General features: G+C 38.2%; 1 protein-coding gene across 2 annotated transcripts in view; it reads right to left on the minus strand.

Annotated features, from left to right (window-relative positions):
- Positions 1-10,440: 10,440 nt before the first annotated feature.
- adck1 (aarF domain containing kinase 1) overlaps positions 10,441-20,483 on the minus strand; it is a 40,743-nt gene continuing 30,700 nt past the window's right edge. For both annotated transcript variants that reach the window (XM_032547836.1, XM_032547835.1), the window contains exons 9-11: positions 19,352-19,549; positions 12,437-12,630; positions 10,441-11,755 (exon numbers count right to left, since the gene is read on the minus strand). In XM_032547836.1, the coding sequence (XP_032403727.1) occupies positions 11,596-11,755; positions 12,437-12,630; positions 19,352-19,549 (552 nt within the window). In that variant the 3' untranslated portion in view covers positions 10,441-11,595. The remainder of the gene's footprint in view (positions 11,756-12,436; positions 12,631-19,351; positions 19,550-20,483) is intronic.

Consider the following 20,483-nt stretch of genomic DNA (forward strand, 5'->3'; position numbering starts at 1 on the left):
CAGCGCTGTTTGCTACATCCAACACAATGTAGAATAATGTTTTTGTCTGAGTCCTGTAAAAGGCCTGACAGGCTGTGCTGTGTTTTACATAACTCATGAATAAAAATAAGCCACCAGCAAAACTCGGAGTGATTGATGGGATTGAGTCCTCCGTCTAAAAGCTGCCATTCTGTGAAAGTTTAAATTTATTCAATCTATTGCAGTGAAATTTCTTCATACGGACGATCAGTGCTCTCGTGATGCGTCCGCAGCCACAAACTGAGCCATGACATGGAGTGGGAGCTCTGAGGCGATCTTTGGGAGGATGATGGTGACTTTGTTGTCTCTCTGAGAGGCATATATTTTACGTCAGGGAATGGAGCTGTGAGCGACAGAGATGGGGATGAAGATAAGGTGAAATAAACAGAGAGAAAGTGAGTCCTCTGGGCTTTTACTGCCCTCTAACAGCATATATCCTGAGGGCACAGGGACAGGGAGTGGTTGCCACTAAAAAGCTATTGATCACATCACTGTGTTATCTCCTCCACTTTAGAGTGTATAAGTCACGTCTTCCCGCAGGGTGGGTATGTGTGTTACGATGAGTCTCTGCTGTCTGCGTGAGTGGTGGCTGGAACATATATTGACAGGAGCAGCTTGACATGCCAATGACCTGCAGTGTCAGTTTATTGAACTGCTCCATAATGCAGAGTGATTACACACGAGTGTTAATTCACTCCAATACAAACAGTCCACCTTAAGACAACGACACAAGAATGACCTCAGACACAAAGCCCCTGCAGGGATTTTGCTTTAGTTTTGCTACTGACAATCTATTGTTATGTTGGGAAGATGAAGAGACTCCACAAGTGGGAGTTTCTTTGCAACAGCACAGCACTATTCAGTGTCAACGGTAATTGAATAAGGAGAGGCCAAGCCAGAAGGCAAAACTTTGAATTTTTACCCATTGATCTACGTCTTATTTCTCTGTGGGAGTCAAAGCCTCAGAGTATATGAATTTAAATCAATATGTTGTAAGAACAAAAGGGTAAAATGAGCTCGTTCTACAAAATGTCAACGCTCAATCTTACCAGTCTCAGAGATCTTGCTGAGTATTACCAAAGGTGCGAGGATAAATATTCTGGGGTATTCTTTTGGTAATTAAAAGCAAAATTCTGGATAAAAACAGTTTATAAATTAAAAGGACATAAAACAACAACAAGAACAAAAACATCCGTCTATGAAGCAGTGGATACCAGTGATGACCTTGTAAACTAAATGGCATATGAATAAAAATTTTAACTTTGTAGGAATTTTCAGTCTAATAATAACATTCAATCTTTGGCCAATACAATCTCATTGGCTTTCTTCTTTTGTCTTTAAACGAAATAAACTATTTATTATATTTAGGTAAAAAGGGTTTTAAAGTTGAGTGATGATGTATATACTTACAAACAGTTGACAAGCGATACTCAAAGAAAATAGTCAAAATTAAACTAACCTAATAGATCTGAACCCAGTCAGATATATGTAACATATTTTAGTATTGACTGTCTCATTGTCAGTTGAGATGGACTTTAAGATGAGGAGAAAAGAACAGAGAACAAAGAGTTTCATTCCCTGGTGGATCGTTTTTTTTCTTTCTTGTATCTCTCTATCAGGCTTTGTAACAAAGACTGGCATCTCACAATATTGATTAAAATGTGTCGGTTGTTTGGGGAAGGTATAGAGAATGTATCTTAGAGGTCACATGAATGAATACCTTCATGACCAAACATGAGGTTTTTAAAGAGGTGCATTTTGGTTTAGTTTGTATTAAATAAATAATGACATTGTGACAAATATGTGTTCATGATGGAGTCGCTAAGGCAGTGGCCCATACAGAAACACTGCCTCTATAGTTCTTCTTGGAGTTAATTAGTTAATGATATGGTTTCACTTTTAATTTAAGTCATCTGCCACCTCAAGTAATGGCTGTCTGATATGATTTATTCTTTGATTGTTGTTGCTTCTACTTTGTATTTTCCACACTCTTTGAGATCCCAGCTGTCCTTCGTTCCTTCTTTAGTCTTGTTTCTATGATCTTCGTTGCTGTTTTGTCTGGCATGATTCTGTGTTTAATGATAATTATAGCTGCTCTGCTGTTGGTTGTCTTTATTTTTTGAAGGTCGTATCTTAGTTTCCATTCTTTTCCCTGATAGTTTTTTTTTTTACTTTTCAGTTCTTTCCATTTTGCTTGTTCACCACAAGTTCCTTAACATCCATTTTTCTTGCCCTTTAGTTAGACAGGAAGACCATCATTCCTTCAGTCAACCTGCTTTGCTTATAGGTTACAACCGATTGGAGTATTTATATAAAAATTTTAAACTCCCAGGAGCTGATGGATCCCACAGTACCTATCTCCAAATGGTCCTTGTAGTTACCTGAGAAACCATTTTAACAAAAAATGTATGTGTATAATTTTATATAACTTCAAGGAAAAGAGCTGACGTTCAAAACATTGTCCAGAAGCAATGGCGCCTCCTAGAGTTGCAATATACAGAGGTTACGGAACAGCCTATCAATGAACAGGTAATTACGGTTAATTTCTTTATAAGAGATTTCATCTGTTATCATTTTAAAAATGAAAAGCAAATCTAATCAGCATTTCAAGTTTGACTATATTTTAATGTAATGTTGTGGATTTTAATCAAATAATCTCATTAGTATAGGGTTGTGCATAAACAGGTAAAGGAAATCTATTTATATCCAGTCTTTTAGCTCTGGGTGGACTTAGCCTTTTATTTTTCAAAACTATGCTGACTATTGGTTTATTTATTTAGTCTGCTACACAGTGCTTAGTTCAACCTTGGTTTTCAGCTATTTTTAACATCCAAACACACTTTCTAAGTGGCAAAAGTCAAACCAACAGTATATTAGACTTTTATCCGTAGGACTTCAGCCAAATTTAACCGTTTTGTTGTTGCGCAACACCCCCCCTCCCCCTTCTTTCTCTACTCTCTCACTCTCTGCTTCCTCTTCTGAGAGGGGAGATGTGCTACCAGCTCTCCTTCTAACGGGTTAATTGAGTTTTCTAAATCTGCTGGGATTTACCCTGTCCAGAACTGAAGTAAACTCTGTTTAAGCTGGTTTCGAGAAACGATTCGCCTGGTTATCTGACGGCCTACATCCAGGTGTCCCACCCTTCTTCCCCCTGTGAATTAGCCAGACTGAGCAGCCTACAGCCAACTAGTTTCACAGAGCACACCTGTTAACGGTCGCTCGTTCTCTATTTTACAACTTGCATTTGTTATTGAACCAGGTAGGTTTTAGTGACTCAGGCGAGTCCCAAGGATGACGTTTTACATTTGGGCTACCAGCAACCTAAAAACATTTTAAACTTTTTCCTCTCCAGAATCAAACATCACAGCTATTTTACAACCATCAAAGAACTTTAAGGTGACTCATTAACTGAATGTCCACAACATCTTTTAGATTTTCTTTATGCTAAATATTTTATTAGTAAGGCATTTTTGCAAGGGTCAGTACAGCTTAATTCAGTAGCAGAAATAATCAAATAAGTAAAATCAATCATCTAGTCTATCTTTCCCTACTGCTGACACTGAGAACTAAAAAAGGGAACCTTTGAGAGAGACGGACGGAGTTTGGTGTTTCGAACCCCAGACCTGGCCTGATGATGAAGAATGTGTGGCAGCAGGAGGAGGAAGTTGATCGGCGAAGGCCGGGATCTCTGTAGGTCTGATGAGCTTCTTCTCCGCATGGATGGTGAGGTCACACAGGATTTGCAGGAAGGAAGGCATCGGTTCTTCTTCTTTGCCTTTGTTGTTCGTCTTTGCCTTTGTCTTCATCTTTGTCTTTGGGGTCTGAACCCAGCCGATGAGAGAAGTGCGATTTGAAGCCACATGTTGCGGGCCTGACGGGTTGGTCCTCATGAGTAGGACAGTCTTCGACTCTGTGGCCCCGGCTCTTCTTCAGCTGCAGAGTTCTTTGTCCATCTCGATCTTGGCTCGAAGCTGCCCGGAGGATCCAACAAAAGGTTCCTCTTTTGCACCCACCTTTTATAGGGTTTATCCACCCCCCTGGTGCGCCTGCTGTCTGCTTAGACAGATGATCTCATATCCATCACTGTCTTACAGACATTTCCTGATGTCTGTGCTAATGTCTCAGGGTTGCTCAACCTCATCTCTGTTCTCCTGTTAGTTCCCCTTTTTCCCTTAACCGTTCACCTTTCACCTACCATCTACCTCCAACATATCAGTGATGTTTAATTGCAGTTACACCTTTTTACACCATTTCAAGTTCAATGTCAAAATCACATTTATATCACATTTATTTTCTTTAGCTTCTCTGATTTAGCATTCATTTATGATTTTATAACCAAAACTTATTAGTTACTCTTATTATAATCTTAATGTGAGTTATTACAGATGTTTTTCTGAAAAGAAACCAAGAATAATCCATGATTCTAATTATTTGATACCAAAGTTACAGTTACTTGTTTTTCTTGTAAGTGTTCTCACAAATGTAACTGTAAGTATTATTACAAGTAAACCTGTATTAATATAAGTATTTTACTTTGAATCTTATCAAATTTAGATTTCATTCTTTAAAACTTTCATGCTTTGAAATAAGGTATAGTCTCAGCTATTTTTATAAATCTGCAGGCTGGAAACTTCCTCTTTTTCCAGGAAACCTGCTTTTCCTGTTTCATGACTCTCTGTCTGACTATGATTTCTTATGATTAGATAGAGAAAAGTAGAATTAAAGCAAAGTTTGCATGAGACAAAAACAACACACACAACCAGATTTATTTTATTGACACTTAAGTCTACTGTTGGGCCTTGATGTCACTTGAGTGATTCATTTTAAAGATAACTTTATTTATTATTACTGTTAAACTTAAATCTCCAGCATGGGGAAGTGGGATGAGCTCGGATTTTCTTGACACCCCCTCCACGAGGTCAGACCTTTCACATGCTGGGAGTCCATCACCCTCCTGCAGTTCGCCGTCCTCATCCCCTGGAAAGAGAAGATGTTCGTCTGGGATGTGAAGATGCAGATTCTTCATCCTCAGTTGTCACAGAGGGCTCAGTGTAGTCATCAAAACTCCACTTCTCTTGACAGTTTGTACACAAACACTGATGACAGAGAGTTACCATGCCAGCTGCTGGCCTGAGGAGGACTGTTTTCATATCTGCTAGAGCGTCCAGCAGGCTGCTTCAGACGCAGCCTGCTGGCAATCTGAGAGTGGCCCACATGGTAATAAACACATGCTTACCAACACACAAACAGGCTGACACACACTTCAGCCGCTACAGTTTGTGAGCTTGTGTGTTCGCCAACTGTCAGCTGTGAAATTAGATCAGCCACCCTCTACAGATGTGACGGCTAACAGGAAATGCAGCGAGGCACTGAGACAGAAGCTCTGTCACACAGGGATAAAATGTGTAGGAATCCGTATTTGTTAGCCAACTGATTTTTGGACTGCAATTTTCATAACATTTTTGTAGTTTAGAAATCCTTGACAAGAGACGAAAAGAAAGAGTGTATAGCCAAAAAACTACCTAACAGGTGATACATGTCTGTGTGACAATAAAAGGTAACCAAGTGATACTTTTTTAGATCTGAAAACACTGAAAAATTGTAGCCTATGTTCCTAGAAAGAACAAACAGATCAGGAGGGTAGTACATATTCCAAATTACAAAGAGAGTACCATGAAAACAAAGGAGAAGAAGCACAGGCAATCTATTAAATGAAAACAAAGTAATCATGCTCGGGGTGATAAGAGGGCATAACGGGAATAGTGTACCCTACAAACTCCACTTTGAGACAATACAAAATACGTTTTATCTTCAATATAAAAAATCATCAATCAAAAGAAGGAAAAACAGAAAATTATTTTGTATTGTGTTCTTGAGCTTTTGAGTAAGACAACAAAGATATATTTGTAATGTATTTTTTGGCTAGGGAAATTAAACATTAAAGAAAAAGTTAATCATTTACCTCAGATGCAGCAGTTTGATGCCTTTCTTCCCATTTGAATGATAATTCTTGTAGCTGTGACTCATAGTGGCCAAGGCTGTTCTCTGCAGTGCATATGTGAATCAGAAATCAAGTGAATGATTGTGATAATAATCATCCTTTCATTTCTCCAGATCTCAAATTTTCCCAACTATGAACCACTTTTTTAGTTTGATCAGCAATTGCATTTGCTTATAAAAGGTCAGGTTAAAGTAGTTCAAGAGGGAAACCAAACAACCCTCCTCAGCTCAATCTGGGAGGTCCCAATGTATTGCTAGGCCAGAATGCAAATATATTCTCTCAAGCAGGTTCTGGGTCTGTCCTGGAGTCTCTTCACAGAAGGAAGTACCCAACAAACCTCCTAAAGGAGGTCCCCAGATTTTAAAACCACCTCAACTGTGGACCAGCAACTCTACTCTGATCACCCTTCCAGTACACGAAGATCCCCATGAAGGCTGAGATCCACCATTCTCTGCAGAATTTACATTTTAAGTATTTGTATCTGGGATCTTGTTATTTCAATCGTCCTTAAAGTCCCATGGCTATAGAAGTGAGTCAGAATGTACACAGACCGATAAATCAGATCCCATAAGCTGTCTATCCACCTTGCGCTTCCTCCTACAATCACTCAGAAACAATACAACAAGCTACTTTAACTCCTTCGCCTTAGGCATAGCTTGACCCCAGCAGGGAGGGGCCAGTCCATCTTTTTCCAGTTGAAACCATTGTCTCAGACTTTGAGGAGCTGACTCTATAAACTTCAGACTACAAAAAAGCTGAAAGAGTGGAAAGAAATTGCATATGTGTTCTTCTGCAGAGAAGAATATCTATCGATCCATTATGTTGAGAAGCAGTGGCTCTACTCAGAGTCCCTTCTAAATGACCAAGCATCTCATCATATATCTAAGGGAGAGCCCAGACACCCTGTGAAGGAAACTCATATTGGCCACTTGTTCCCAGTAATATTTCAGTGATTTCTCAAAGCTCTTGACCAAAGATAAGGGTAAGAATATAGACCAATTGGTAAATCAAGAGCTTTCTCTTCACCATGAGCATCTGCCTGTTGATCTCTGCCTCCTTTTTGTTTTAGAAGAGCATGAAAGTAAGCAAGCCTAACCACTATAAACAACATTCATGAATAGCTTATAAAACCTCATGGACAACATATTACCTTGGGAGACTTTGCTGAGGTCTGTAATGCAAAGTTATTCTCAAAAGTTATATTCTCAAAAGCCTTTTCAAACTTTATGGTGCAAAAATAAAACATTTTATTACCTTTATAAAGAGTTGTTAACCAGTTCTCTGGGCTGGGAGGCATTTCAGATGGATCATCACAAAGTAGAAATGGTTGGTCAGATCAGCATCTATGTTAGATGAAATGAAAAAAGTAAGAAAAACATGATATAGCCTCTTGTCAGAAAAGAGTTTCAAATTCAAAGTTTGTGATAGCATGAGATACCAATGCCCTTGGCAATGCTACTGTAGAAAAACATACTGCCTTAAGGACCAAATCTTTGTGTAGATGATTGTCTCATACTATTGGTTTCCAAGAGACATGTTTGTGAGGAGAATGGAACAAAAAGCACGTGAAACCTTTAACACTCTAGACTTCTCAATGCTAGATTGAGCTGAAATGATTTTCTGGAATCAATCCAAATAGCTTTCCTGAGAGGTAGAAATAGTCATAATGATTAATTCTACTGTAAATCTGAAATCAAACTGAATCACATCCATCATGTTGGAGGTGGAGATCAGCAAAAGGCATATTGGATTTTTAATCAGAAGAAAATGTCAACCTCAGTCTAAATAAGAAGACATTACGACAGGAGGTCTGAGTGAGTGAACTCACTGTCAGGAGAATAAAAAGGCAGGACAGAAGGAGGGATGTATTGGAGAATTGAAACACTTACTGTTTACTTACCTCAACGGCTACTGTTGTGAACAGCGTGGGCCAATTCCCAGTGACACCTCATTTATTACGCTGAACACATTGGATCAGAGGTACAATGACACTGCTGCTGCCCACACTGCATAGAAGGGCAGCAGCATGTTTCTTCAACTCAAATGACAAAACCAGATCCGCCTAACCTAACTCGGGGTCTAGGATTAGGGTAAAAACATTGTTTTGTACGGTAGCCTTTGGCTCAGTGGAGTTCAGTTTATGACAACTTTACGTCCAGAAAAAGCTGATGAAAAGAAAATGGTGCAAGCAGATGTGGGACGATGATGGTGAATTTGTTGTCATCATCCACTTGATATTGATTGAAATGTTGACTTGTTAATTTTAATTTCAGTCTGTAGTGCATGGATTTTTATTGTGGCACAAGATTTGCTTTGTTCTTAGTATTTCCTAGTTGGGTTTCATTCCAGACATGATGTCCTCTAGAAAGGTGTGGTTGATTGATGTAGGCTGTGTCCTTTGTCTACTCTGAATACAAGAAGTGAGCCACTATGAAATTGGATGGTTCAGATGTATCTGAAGTTATAATTGTATATTTTGCATTTGAATGTTCTTTATGATTTCTCTGTATTCCACAGGAATAAAAAAAAATAGTGTGGGAATGGATGTCGGACTGGTGGCAAGACTGTAGGTTCTTTGGACAAGTCTTTGAGGATAGTGCATTTGAGTATACAATATTTTGGAGGCATTGGAACTTTTTGTACCTTTTGTTGTGAGGATTCAGCATTATTTGCTTCTTTTTATTCAACTCTGTTCTCATAAAACTGTCTCAAAAGATGTTTTTAGGTATAAGCTCATGTTTGTGCAATTTGCACATTAAGTGAACCAACCTACAGTACATGCCAGCAGTGTTTTCATGTACAATACTGTATTGAGTTTAAAAAAAAGAGCATCCACAGAATTTGTCACCATCACAATTTTAAATGTGTATCTGATCATTTTGTGACCTTCTGTACCACTCCAGGTCTGTTCCGTAGAGGGAGGAAAGAGAGAACTGCCCTTATTAACAGTGGCAGGCCTGGGTGGCTCTGGATGATAAAGATGGATGATCCAACTCTCCAACACACACACAGAGCGATACATCTACTGCAGCTATAGCACTCCGGCAAACAGTGGAAGCTAATGAAGAGGAAAATGTGTGGTTTTTGTGTGCATATTACCTCTTTTATGAATTCAATACCAGCAGCAAAAAAGCTGTTCCTGATATAGAGGCCATAAGAACAGACCCCAAGCTAATTTTAATTCCTGAAACATCAAAAATAAGCTCATCCAGCACGCTGTTATAGCAACGTTTACACTGGATTAGATGTCCAAAGTGCAGCAGAGAAATTATTTTCCCCTTTTGGACATTTTTTTGCAATTATGCATTTTTACTGATGAACTGCAGAGAGAAGCAAATTATCAGCCGACTTGGTGAGTGTGTCTCTAAGATTGGCTGCTGGAGGGATTATGGAAATGGAAATGAGAAGTTGATATTTTGAGTCCAGGCTGAATCTCGGAACAAAATGAAAGCTGTTCATTTTGTCCAGACAGTTGGTGTTTGCAGCATTGGGTTGTCCCTGAGCTTCTTTTGTTGTAGGCATGCTACCCTCACTGTGAGCTGATAAACTCTGCTTATTCCTTTCATTTTTAAGCTTTTTATCATCATTTAGATTAAATAAATCCAGTTTGACTTTAGCCTTAAAAATAACATCCACTTGAGAAAACCTCTTACCTGCTGTACAGAAGAATGTTACAGCCATTCTGAGTATTGTGACATGCCTGCTGACATTAGCTTTCAACTCGAAACCCTGCTGTGCGTAAGTATTTTCCTCACAGCGTGGTTGTACTCTTAATCTGGATTTTCTGAGGTAATTATGGCGTTCCAGCGGTGGATAAATGTACGACCTTAGATATTCGTCAGGACAACAGTACAGTCGGTGTTCTGGAGCTGCTGTGACTTTTTCCAATAACTTTTCACTGTGACTGATGTCAGCAATATGAAGAAAATGCATGTATTTTTTTGTATCAGATACTCAAAGATTATATGAGGAATGGTTTGAAAAATGCCATAAATTCCTGCATCTTGGGTTACGACATATACCCAGAAAAGTTGGTTAATCTATTCTTTTGTGATTTGTGATAGGTAAACAGTCATACACTTCACTAAGGACATTTAACAGGGGTTTAGTGGAGGATAGTGTGTGCATTATGTAGAGATGCCCCTCATCTCCGATCCCGTTTATGTTCATGAACAGGATTCTAAAGTGTAGTCATAGAAAAGAGTCTTGAATGTCTTTTATGAGACATTCAAGCTGTACTCTTTGCCTTCTGTCTGAGACTTGATGTCACTAGCCTTAACTGGTACAATCTGCATCAGTGGGTGAGGGAATTACGCTCATGTCTCATAGGGAAGAAGGAAGTGAGCTGAAAGATGAAGCTCCCAATATACTATCTCCCAAACCTCACCTATGAAATGAAATTAAGAAACACCACAAAACTCTTGACTTTCAACTGTCGAGATTATTTTTATTTTACCTCTCTGAGAATAACTAGTGGTTTTCTCCCTCAAATGTGATGCGGAACAACAGGTTAGTTAGTTCTTTTGAAAGCACCATAAAATAACATTAAATGATGTGTATTATGGTTCTGATAGCAAATACAGAGTGAATTCAAATGAAAAATTAACATTTTTCACATGTTTTGGTTGTAGTTGTGGTACATGAGCACTTGCTCACAAAACATTTGATTTCTTCTTTTTTCTTTTGTGATGAGGTGATTCCAGTAAGTTTAATACAAGTAACACAGTCTGGAATACTAATGTTTTCTATAAGTTTGAAAAACATTGAATTGCAGCTTTAAATGTTTTTTGTTTTTTCCCAGAAGTGAAAAGCAATCTTCACAAGGTCCAACAAAAAGTCAGAGAAACATTCTGGAAATAAAAAGGCAACAATCTGTAGAAGTTCAGAACTGTCCCAGTCATTCCCACATTGACAGACTGAAAATCCGCCGAGGTGACTTTGACGTTGAGTCAGGGGAGAAATGCAAACTCTTGGTGCAAGGATGAAGGAATAGGATGTGACCAAAAAAACAGCAGTAAACATAATCTGTCGGAAGCCAGATGGAAAACTGTGATGTGACGGACATTTTGAGGTATTCTGTTGAGAAGCAGAAATGGAGCCGCAAGCAGGGAACCTCAGCATGAAACCACACAGATTCAAGATAAAACTCCAAACATCAGGTCAGCAGCTGCTTATGTTCCACACCGTGGTGGAATTTGAAGATGGGACTGATGACTCTCTATTTCCAACACTTTCATGGTGTTTAAGCAGCCTGTTTGCCATTCAGTTTAAGACAATTTTCTGTTTTCATTCGGTCAGTCGTAGATTAAGTGACCTGACGAGCAATAACATACAACTACATTATTTTCGATAATGTGATACCTCAAATGATAGTTTAAATAAATAAAATTAAACTAGTTTTCATCTTATCACATGAGAATCTTACATTTTTTCCAATGTTGCGGTGTGATAAAAGTAAAAATACAGTTTTCAGTACGAAAAGTTATGTATCAAACATGCTTTGTGGGACATATCAGCCAGAATGTTTCAGTGTCTCTACCCGAAGATGACAATGATGTCCCTATTTCAGATTTGCCTCAGTGCAGAAACGCCAGCAAAGCAGAGAGCCAGCGGGTCATCATAGATCCTTTGACCCACAGCAGAAGTTCATACACTGAGAGTTTCCACAGACTCAAAGACTCAGCCAGCGTAATCTGCAGATGCCGTCTCCTGGACTGAGTCTTGCTCCTCTTGTGCCTGTTAGAGCAACAGAAGAAGAGGAGGTGAAGAGTCACATTTCAGGGTTTACTTACATTTAACTAAAGGAATCAGATGGGGAAGCAGTGAATGGGGAAAAAAGGCAATCCTTACTGCTTGCACAGACTTACACACCCAGGTTTGTCTTAACTCCAGGATGGAAAGACATAATGACTCTTTCTACAGTGAAATTTCCAGTGTGTAAAACAGCAAGGACATTTCTCTGTCTTTATATGGGATTCCTAAACATTTTCCATTTCAAGATCAAAACTTTCTAAAGTAGCACATATACTTTTTTTTACATTCAAAACTACGGTTGCTTGAGTAGAAAACATTCACCTTGACTATACTTTTTGACCTCTTCTTTTATTATAAATGGTTTAAAAATCAATGAACTGTCAATTAACTCTACCTTTGAGTTGGCTTTCTATTCAGTAGTATGGTAAAGGAATATTCCTCAGTTTTTTAGGGGATCTAGACTAACCTGGATTTGGTCTTTAACTGAATATTTACCACTTAGAATTAGCACAAACAATTCTGACTGGGCTGACTATTTGGGCTTTCTTTGCAACCAGAAGAACTAAGTACCATGCATTACCACAAGTTTCTTTGTTTGATAACTTTGTATGTCAAAGTTTTAAATTTTCTTCTGATTTAAAACAACAGAATCACGGAACCCACCTGGCAACAGCACGTATGCAACAGCGGGACATGTTGATGAAGGATGATGATGAGGCTCTGGTTTGTAATGTGGTTTCGATGCCCCTCAGCAGGTCGTTGGTCTTCACCAGTAACAGCATCTGTCGGGGAACTCGGTTCAGCAGGTCGCTGATCTGAGGCAGGTAGAGAGCGGCATTGGTCCGAATTTCAACGTCCTGCAGAAAGATGAAGAACACGGATCACCTCTTGGTGAGCCTATTGGTTAAAACCAACAGCTATGCACCAAAATGTGGACTGACCCATATCTCCACAAAACCCGAAATATGGGGTATTTTTTCACACTTTAATTTTAAAAGTAGCATTTGTTGGTCCATTTATTAACAGACAATGACCGCATCATATCAAGTGTTCAGTGAGAAGAAAGAAACAAGGTTTTCACATGACTGCAACTGCAGACTTCCACAAAAATCCAACCTGGAGGATAAGGGTATGGAAACAAGAACAAAAGAGCAGAGGACGTATAAAAGATGCTGGAAGAAAGAAAGCAGCGTTTACCTCTATGGAAACCATTTGTTCTCTTTGATGTTGCTGCTTGAGCACCACTGTCTTCCTCTACTCCACTTCAAAGGTTCTGCCTGCTGCACATCAGCCGGCCTAAATTACACTATTAGTCATGGAGGAGAGTGGACTGCAGGCTTACAATCCTTTAGACACTCAGCAGTCTTTAGGCAGAGAGGAAAACCAGGACATGAACAATCTGCACGAGGACGTGACGTTTCAACAAGAAGCTCAACTGCTGTGAAATTAGGAGCTGATTGAAAGTTAAACAGACAATTCTAATTCAAAGCACAAGGAACTGAGTTTATTTAATGTTTTATTAACCTGTATCAGCACACACAAACTGCAATGAGGAGACACAGTTCAATTATTTTCTACAGTTAATCGCTGAAGATGAAGAAAACATTTACACCAGTAAATTTCTGTGTCTGCATCCTGTTATTTAGATGTAACTTAGCATAAAAGAAGCATAAAACAAAAAGACATTTTTCAGCTATGTTCAATGTGTTTGAAAAAATAAAAACAACAAAAAAACTGATAGTTCTGACCTTTAGGTGTGCTTCAACACTTACTTTTTCCACTTTGTGAAGTATTTTGTGAATGTCTGTGACATTTATTCTTTAGTAATAAATAATGTCTTTTAGAGACGGAGTTAGTCTGTGAATTATAGTCACCAATACTCAAATCTTCTAATATTCACTACAGTTTAATAATTTCAATACTGTAATTGAAAACATTTATTAAAAATGATTCAATTTGTTTTTTCAAGTAGACTGGTCATAATTCATTGCTGAAACCATGTGGAATGAACAAATGAATTAGTTTGCAGAACAGAAGAAGAGCATTTGAACAGAATAACATTAGCAGCCAAGCATCCACCCATGGTGTTTTCATGGTCATGGAGGACATGGTTCCCATCTCCAGCAGCCATTGGGTGAAAGGCGCGGTACACCTTGGACAGATCGCCAGTCCATCACGGACAACAGAGAGACACCAAGGACAAACTGTTTCCACTGAATATTCCATGGTTTTCTTTAAAGATTTACAGATTATAAATTATTTTAAATATTTCTAGATTTCTAAACTAAACAAAATCAGACAACTACATTTAGAAAATCTTTGATTTTGTCTCGTCTTATGAGAAATTTTTCATATCATGTACGCCGATGGAGCAACCACAACAAGCGGTGTTGGGTAAATTCTCCTTTCGATACCAATCCAAACAATAATTCTTGAGTGTGTACTACATTATGAAATCCCTGGAATTACCATGACTTTTTAAAAATGAAAAACAAAAAAATAGCGTTATTTTCAGAAGGGTGTCTGGGCTCTCTCTTTTAAAAGAGACAAACTTTGTCAGATCAATTGCCACCTTTACTTACTTTTATTCACTGTATTTTCATTTCTTGCAGCAAATACACTTCAGGGTCCAGATCTGTGTAAGCATAAGTGTAACATCATGATTGTCAGAGCTGTCGGACTAGATAAAGAGAGATTTGAGACGCACAGAGGGAGACGGACAGCCAGTCAACAATATGACATGGATAAACCCTGCGTCTGTCTCTGATGCCCACAGGAAGTGCTGAGAAGTGACAACCTCCATGCAGCAAACATGCACAACCATAATATCCTGCACACATATAACAGAGCATGAGCGGCTTGGCAGAGTAATGTTAAACAGGATGTGTTATCATCATGACATTAAGCATGTTTCCTCACAGAATTATGTCACTCGTTACCTTTAGAGTAAAAAAGGAAACTGCCTCTGTGAACGCAGAATGCCTCACTCATTTTCCATAAAAAACTGCTCAGTTTATTTGTCCAAACGACTCAAGTTAAATTCTACGCAACACAAGCGGTCAAACCAAAGTAAAACCACAGAATACTTTGTTCCTGGCAGTGCCACTGTGCTTCACAGGAACAGGGCCATTTTTAGATGACAGGTTGGGTGTTTAAACAGGGTTTTAAAAAATATAAACCACCCAACAGAACAAGGTGAATAAATATTGAAAAAATAACTGTGATGTGTAACAATAACTAGAGACAACATCATGAGTGATTTATGCTCTACGGTCGACTTGATCCAAATATCTGTGACACATAAATAAAAATAATCAGTTCTGTACAGAATGAGAGGCAAATCCGATAAGGTTTTAGGATTCTTTTCGAGATAGTTTTCAGATATTAAACTGGATTTGCTGCACAACATTTTTATAGCTACAGAAAGGATAAACTTTCTCTAGAAAATAGACTCGCAATCAGATCAGCTTGATTGTTAATCAAGATTAGATAAAGAAATGGTAAGTAAATTATATATTAACTTCACATTGTTATAGTGTAGAAACAAATGGACAGATACACACTGAAGGTGTTCTTGTGTGGGTTTATCATTCCAACCTTTTAGACTGGCTATCTAAAGTCCATTTTTATTCACAGGAATAAAAAAAATATGCAAAATACCTGCGTTGAGCTGAAGGACCATTACATACAAAAAAAAATCCTTAAATATTTTAAATAACTGGCATCTATATGAGATGCCAGTATCTCAGACGCCGTATCTTCAGAATCCTGTTGCTAGTGACTATTGATTTTTCTCAAACTATCTGGACTCTGTGGTTGCAGGTTTCTTTAAAATATTCAGTTTTAACAATGAATCCCTCTCCAACTCGTTTTCCTTGAAGAACTGTGACCCATCCCCTTTACTGTCTCAACCGTCACCTCTTCATTTCCTCTGCTTACATGACAATCTAAACCCAGAATTACCAAGCTAAAGACATCGACATTCAACACAAACCCGCGCCTCGCCCCCGTCCAGCCCAAATAACAGGGTCTTCAGGAGTGCTCCGCTAAATCCTGCCTTGGGAATAACAATTAGTAGCAATTATCGGAGGCTGGGAGGCCGGCCTCACAGCTGCCAGCAGGACACAGAGAAGGTGATGGCGCTCTCATTTGCATCTGAATGCTTCAATAAGGACATATTGTATTGCGAGTGGTGCAATAATGGGCTGTGCAAAAGGCAAAGGAAATTCATTTGGGAAAGGGAGGGGATCAGGCTGGTGATTTTTCTTTTTCTACAGCATATTCAGAATCAGAAAGCAGACAGTTGGATATAATACTCAGACATGCAGGCAGAAAAAGATGATCAGGACTGTATTACTTGCTTTTATCAAAGCATTTTTTTAATAACTAAAAATGTAAAATGTAGCAAATGCAGTAAAAGGGCTGCTGTAAGATTTACATTCTGGTGTCTAGAATGATGTAATACACAACAATTCCATTTCTCATCTTCTCAGGTCATAATAAATACTCACCAGATTCTCAACTAAAATAAAAAGTACACTGTACCTGTAAACAACTGGTTAATTTAAATAGAAGCTTTGGTTTATTTCCTTGAATAGGCCAAAAAAAAGCCTGTTGTCATATCTAAGATGCATCACTAATCTCTTAAATTATTTCCTATACATACACAAATAGACCAGCTCAAGGGTATAAGGGAGTTTGTCCAACTCATCTTCATGTTTTGTTGACTGGAAGAATGCTTATGAATATGTACTTTACTATGCTTTGTGAAGATAAAGTTGGAAGTTTGACTGAGTGCAACTAGACAGAGTGTAAAATGTATGTATATATGGATGACCATTAAAAAGTCATGCAGATATTTGCTATATCTTGATAACTTGAAAACAAAACCAAAAGTCAGTTATTTATGTGAAGGAGTAAACCTACTTATGCAAAATGTATTAGGGTTATTTGTTTTTTGATAAACTCAGAGGAAAGAAAATCCACATAAAAACCAATTTGTAACTCAGAGAAACAGCCTTTTTGTCTGTCACAAATTGCAAAGAGGTTTATGGTGACTCAGTCTTGTCACAAACATCATAATCCCATCAGCACAATAACAATAAACTGCAGTCAGACTAATATTCACACACAGTTCAGCCTCTGCGCCACAAAACTCCACCATTTCTCAAGATGAAAAATACTTTAAATTAAGAGTCATGTCGCTTTAAATGTAATAAAAAAGCATATGCATGAATTAATGCATGAATTAGAAAATAAAATAATATGACCAAAGTATTGACACTGAACTGCTCCCCAAGCTCCAAAAAAAGCAGCACAATAAAAGACGCAGCAGAATATGCTTGGCTCGTTTCAACAGTTTTGTTTTGGCTGCATTTTGTAGAGACACATTCATTAAGGAGGTAAAATATTCCTGCCTGTGAAAGAAAAGGCAGCAAAAAGCCACAGCTCTAAAAGCACTCAACACTGGGTGCGTGCACGTGATTGCATTAACACTAATGGAATGCATCATCGGCTGTTAGGAGCAGAGCGTCAAAATGATCCATGGACAAGAGAGCTTTGGAAGGGAAAAAACGGAATAAATGGAAGAGGAAAGGACAGTAAAAATTGAAGGGAACCAAAAATGAGACAATGCAAGTGAGTGGATGTGAACAGGGCAAAGTCTTCACATTTAAAATCTAGAATAAATATGGTGTCAGAATAACACCATAGAGTAAAAAGCAGCAGGTGAGCCACATGTTTTCAGACTGGCAAAAGACAAAAGGGATGCAGATGCAGGCACAACAAATCATATTTGGAAAAACAAATAAAAATTCCTGCACATCAAAGACATTTCATAAACGGGTACAACGTGGATATTACAGAGCTAAAATGGTTCATGAAAACAACAGAATTCAAGGTAAAAAATACTATTAGAAATCATTCTTCTACACATACTTTCCATTTACTTTGATTTCTTTTTATGATTTTTCTCTTGTCCTTGAGAACGTTTATTATTGAAAGCATGAAGGCCGACACTTGACAATGTCAGAAACGAGCAGTCATGTACTTAGGTGTGTAAAAATAAGCATAAATAGAATTTTAAACAATGATGACTTTTTTAAGATTTTGTTTTTGTATCACTGATGCCTAAAAGTGGGGTGGTGTGAGGTCCAAATCCCATCCCCTCCCAGTGACTATCTAGAAGTTTACATACTCTACAGGTATGTAAAAAAAATAACTGAGCATTACTTCAGAAAGGTAAAATCCCTTGTTTGCTCATGTTAAATTGTGATTCCTGTCATAATGAACAAGTCTAAAAAGTTTAAATCAGTATTTTTGCTTTTACGCCTCACACATGCTACATATCTGGTTAATAAGCACAAAGATTTCCTTTTTCCACTCAGAGTTATTTATGTTATGGCCCCATCATGTGTGAGGGGGTGGCACACTGTAGCAGACCGTTGTGCCGTACTTCTGCCAGCTTCAACGAATTGCATAAGAGAGGTATAAATAACCTCTCTTGAGGACAGATGGTGTTGTAGAACACCTGAGGGTTTGATGAGACCTGGTCCAGGATGGAGTCTGAAACTCATCTTAAGAGAAAAAAAAAACAAAAACTAACTTTGTGACAATTAAGTCACCCTGAATCCACAGCTTTCAGCACCAAATCCCCCTGTTAGAGGGTTAAACCACCCCTAAATGACTGTGTGTGGAAATAAGCTGCCAACAGGGAGGAGCTGTGATTATGGAAGCTCAAACTGTACAACTGCAGGTAGAAGAGGATCAGAACAATGAGTGAAATGTATCCCAACCTTCCTGCTGGAGCTTTACGGGCTAAAATATGAATTTTTAAACTTCTCTCTTAGTCCATGTTGATGTTAAACTAGTGTGCATATTCCTTTTTTCTGGGCGATTTTCTTCTGCTCAGTCTTTTGAACAAATGTAATTTGGATCTCCAACTGTTTAAACCACTGTTTGTAATATGAAGATAATCCACCAGCTGCAGTCAATTATGGTTATTATCCAGAAGTTAATAGACCTTGACCATTTCTAGTAAAAAAAAAAAAACACTATCGGAGCATTTCAAAAAAAGATTGAGGTGAAGGTAGGTATGTATTTGAGACTAGTATAATTTCAGTGCCGTGTGGGTCAGAAAAATAAAAATAAAATCCAATTCATAAGTGTAAGTTACTTTTTAAAAAGATCACTGTAGATGTATAGTTTATGCATATTTCACCATGGAAAAACAATGTTAAAACAAATCACAAAACCTGCCAAATATACTACTTGTTATGTCAACCAGGTTTGATCACGATCTTCCTCATGATGCAGAAACCAAAGACGGCTTCTCCACGCCTCGCTTTTTACAGAAATTCCTGCTAGATTTCTTAATTCACACTGGTGTTGTCTTGCCTGTCTCTCCTTATTTGTTGGCGTCTGTGCGTGTGCACAACCATAAAAACAGCAAAACAATGCTATTAACAACAATGACTTTACTACTATTAAAACACATGCAGGCAAAGCTGCACCGTTAGGGGGCAAATATTTGACTTGACACTATATGTATCTGTATGAGTGAACAGCAGGATGCCATACCTCTGCATGTGTCACAGGAACAGAACTGATTCCAGCAGTTACGGCATTCCAGGAACGAGCAGTAAGCATACAAGCAAAGAGGGGGTAGAGATCTCCAGCTCCCAGTCTGCGGCTGTAACGCTCCACTCTGGACAAATCGCCTTTAATGAGAGACATCCACAGTCGACAGTAGTCCATCCTGAAATCTGGCTGCAAGACCTGAAACAGGACGTTAGTACAAAGCTGTGTTAATGTTTTTGTTATTTATTTCTGTTTAACAAATCAATGGGTGAATTCAGAGATTTCACCCATCTCTGAAATATGAGATGCTTTTTATCTTTAAGTCTGATGCTAGCAGGTTTTCCTTTTCATATGAAATCACAACAAGCTGTGGGGTCTCATGTCACATTTCTTGACTTTCTGCCACAAGCATTGGTTCATCTGCAGTGTTAAGGGCTTTGGTCTGGTTTGTCCTGGTACAGATCAGAAAGGCAAAACTCTGTATTAGTGGTATATCCATAGACCTGTACACGAGTGTCTAAAATGAGTTATTGACCAAATGCATTTTATGACACGTGTATGTCTACTGATCCACCAGAAGGAGCTAAAGAGGGATGTCTCGGTTTCCTTAATGGACCTATTATGCCCCTCGTTTAAAAATGAATTGTGGAAAATGATTTCCACAATTCAATTTGAATTTTTGATGGTATGATTCTTGAAAAGAAATTGATTGCTGACCAATCACACGGTCAGACAAATGGATGTGTAAAGGTGTCTCATAATTCAGGCAAATCTTTTGTTGGGATCTTTACTTACTAACAGTTATTGATACTATCTGCTGATTGGGCCAAGCTTGCAACCTTGGGGTTGTTGTCTCACACTGACAACCAGGTGAGATTTTTCTCATCTTTAATCTGTCTGGTAAAATCCAAGTAATTCTCAACCAGAAAAAGAGCAACTGGAGAAAACAGGGCCTGTTCTGGGCTTTTTTCTATAATTTACTATGATTATTTATGCAACATGTTGAAATAAATAATGTTTATTTATGCAGAAAGGTCTGGTTAAATTTTTAAAAAATTCAAGTCTCTCAATCTATACAGAGTATCAAGCTTTATCCTACTGATTATGACAGTGAAAATGCCATGTTTTATTT

Source organism: Xiphophorus hellerii, chromosome 19 (assembly GCF_003331165.1).
Source record: "Xiphophorus hellerii strain 12219 chromosome 19, Xiphophorus_hellerii-4.1, whole genome shotgun sequence".
NCBI classification, from domain to species: Eukaryota; Metazoa; Chordata; class Actinopteri; order Cyprinodontiformes; family Poeciliidae; genus Xiphophorus; species Xiphophorus hellerii.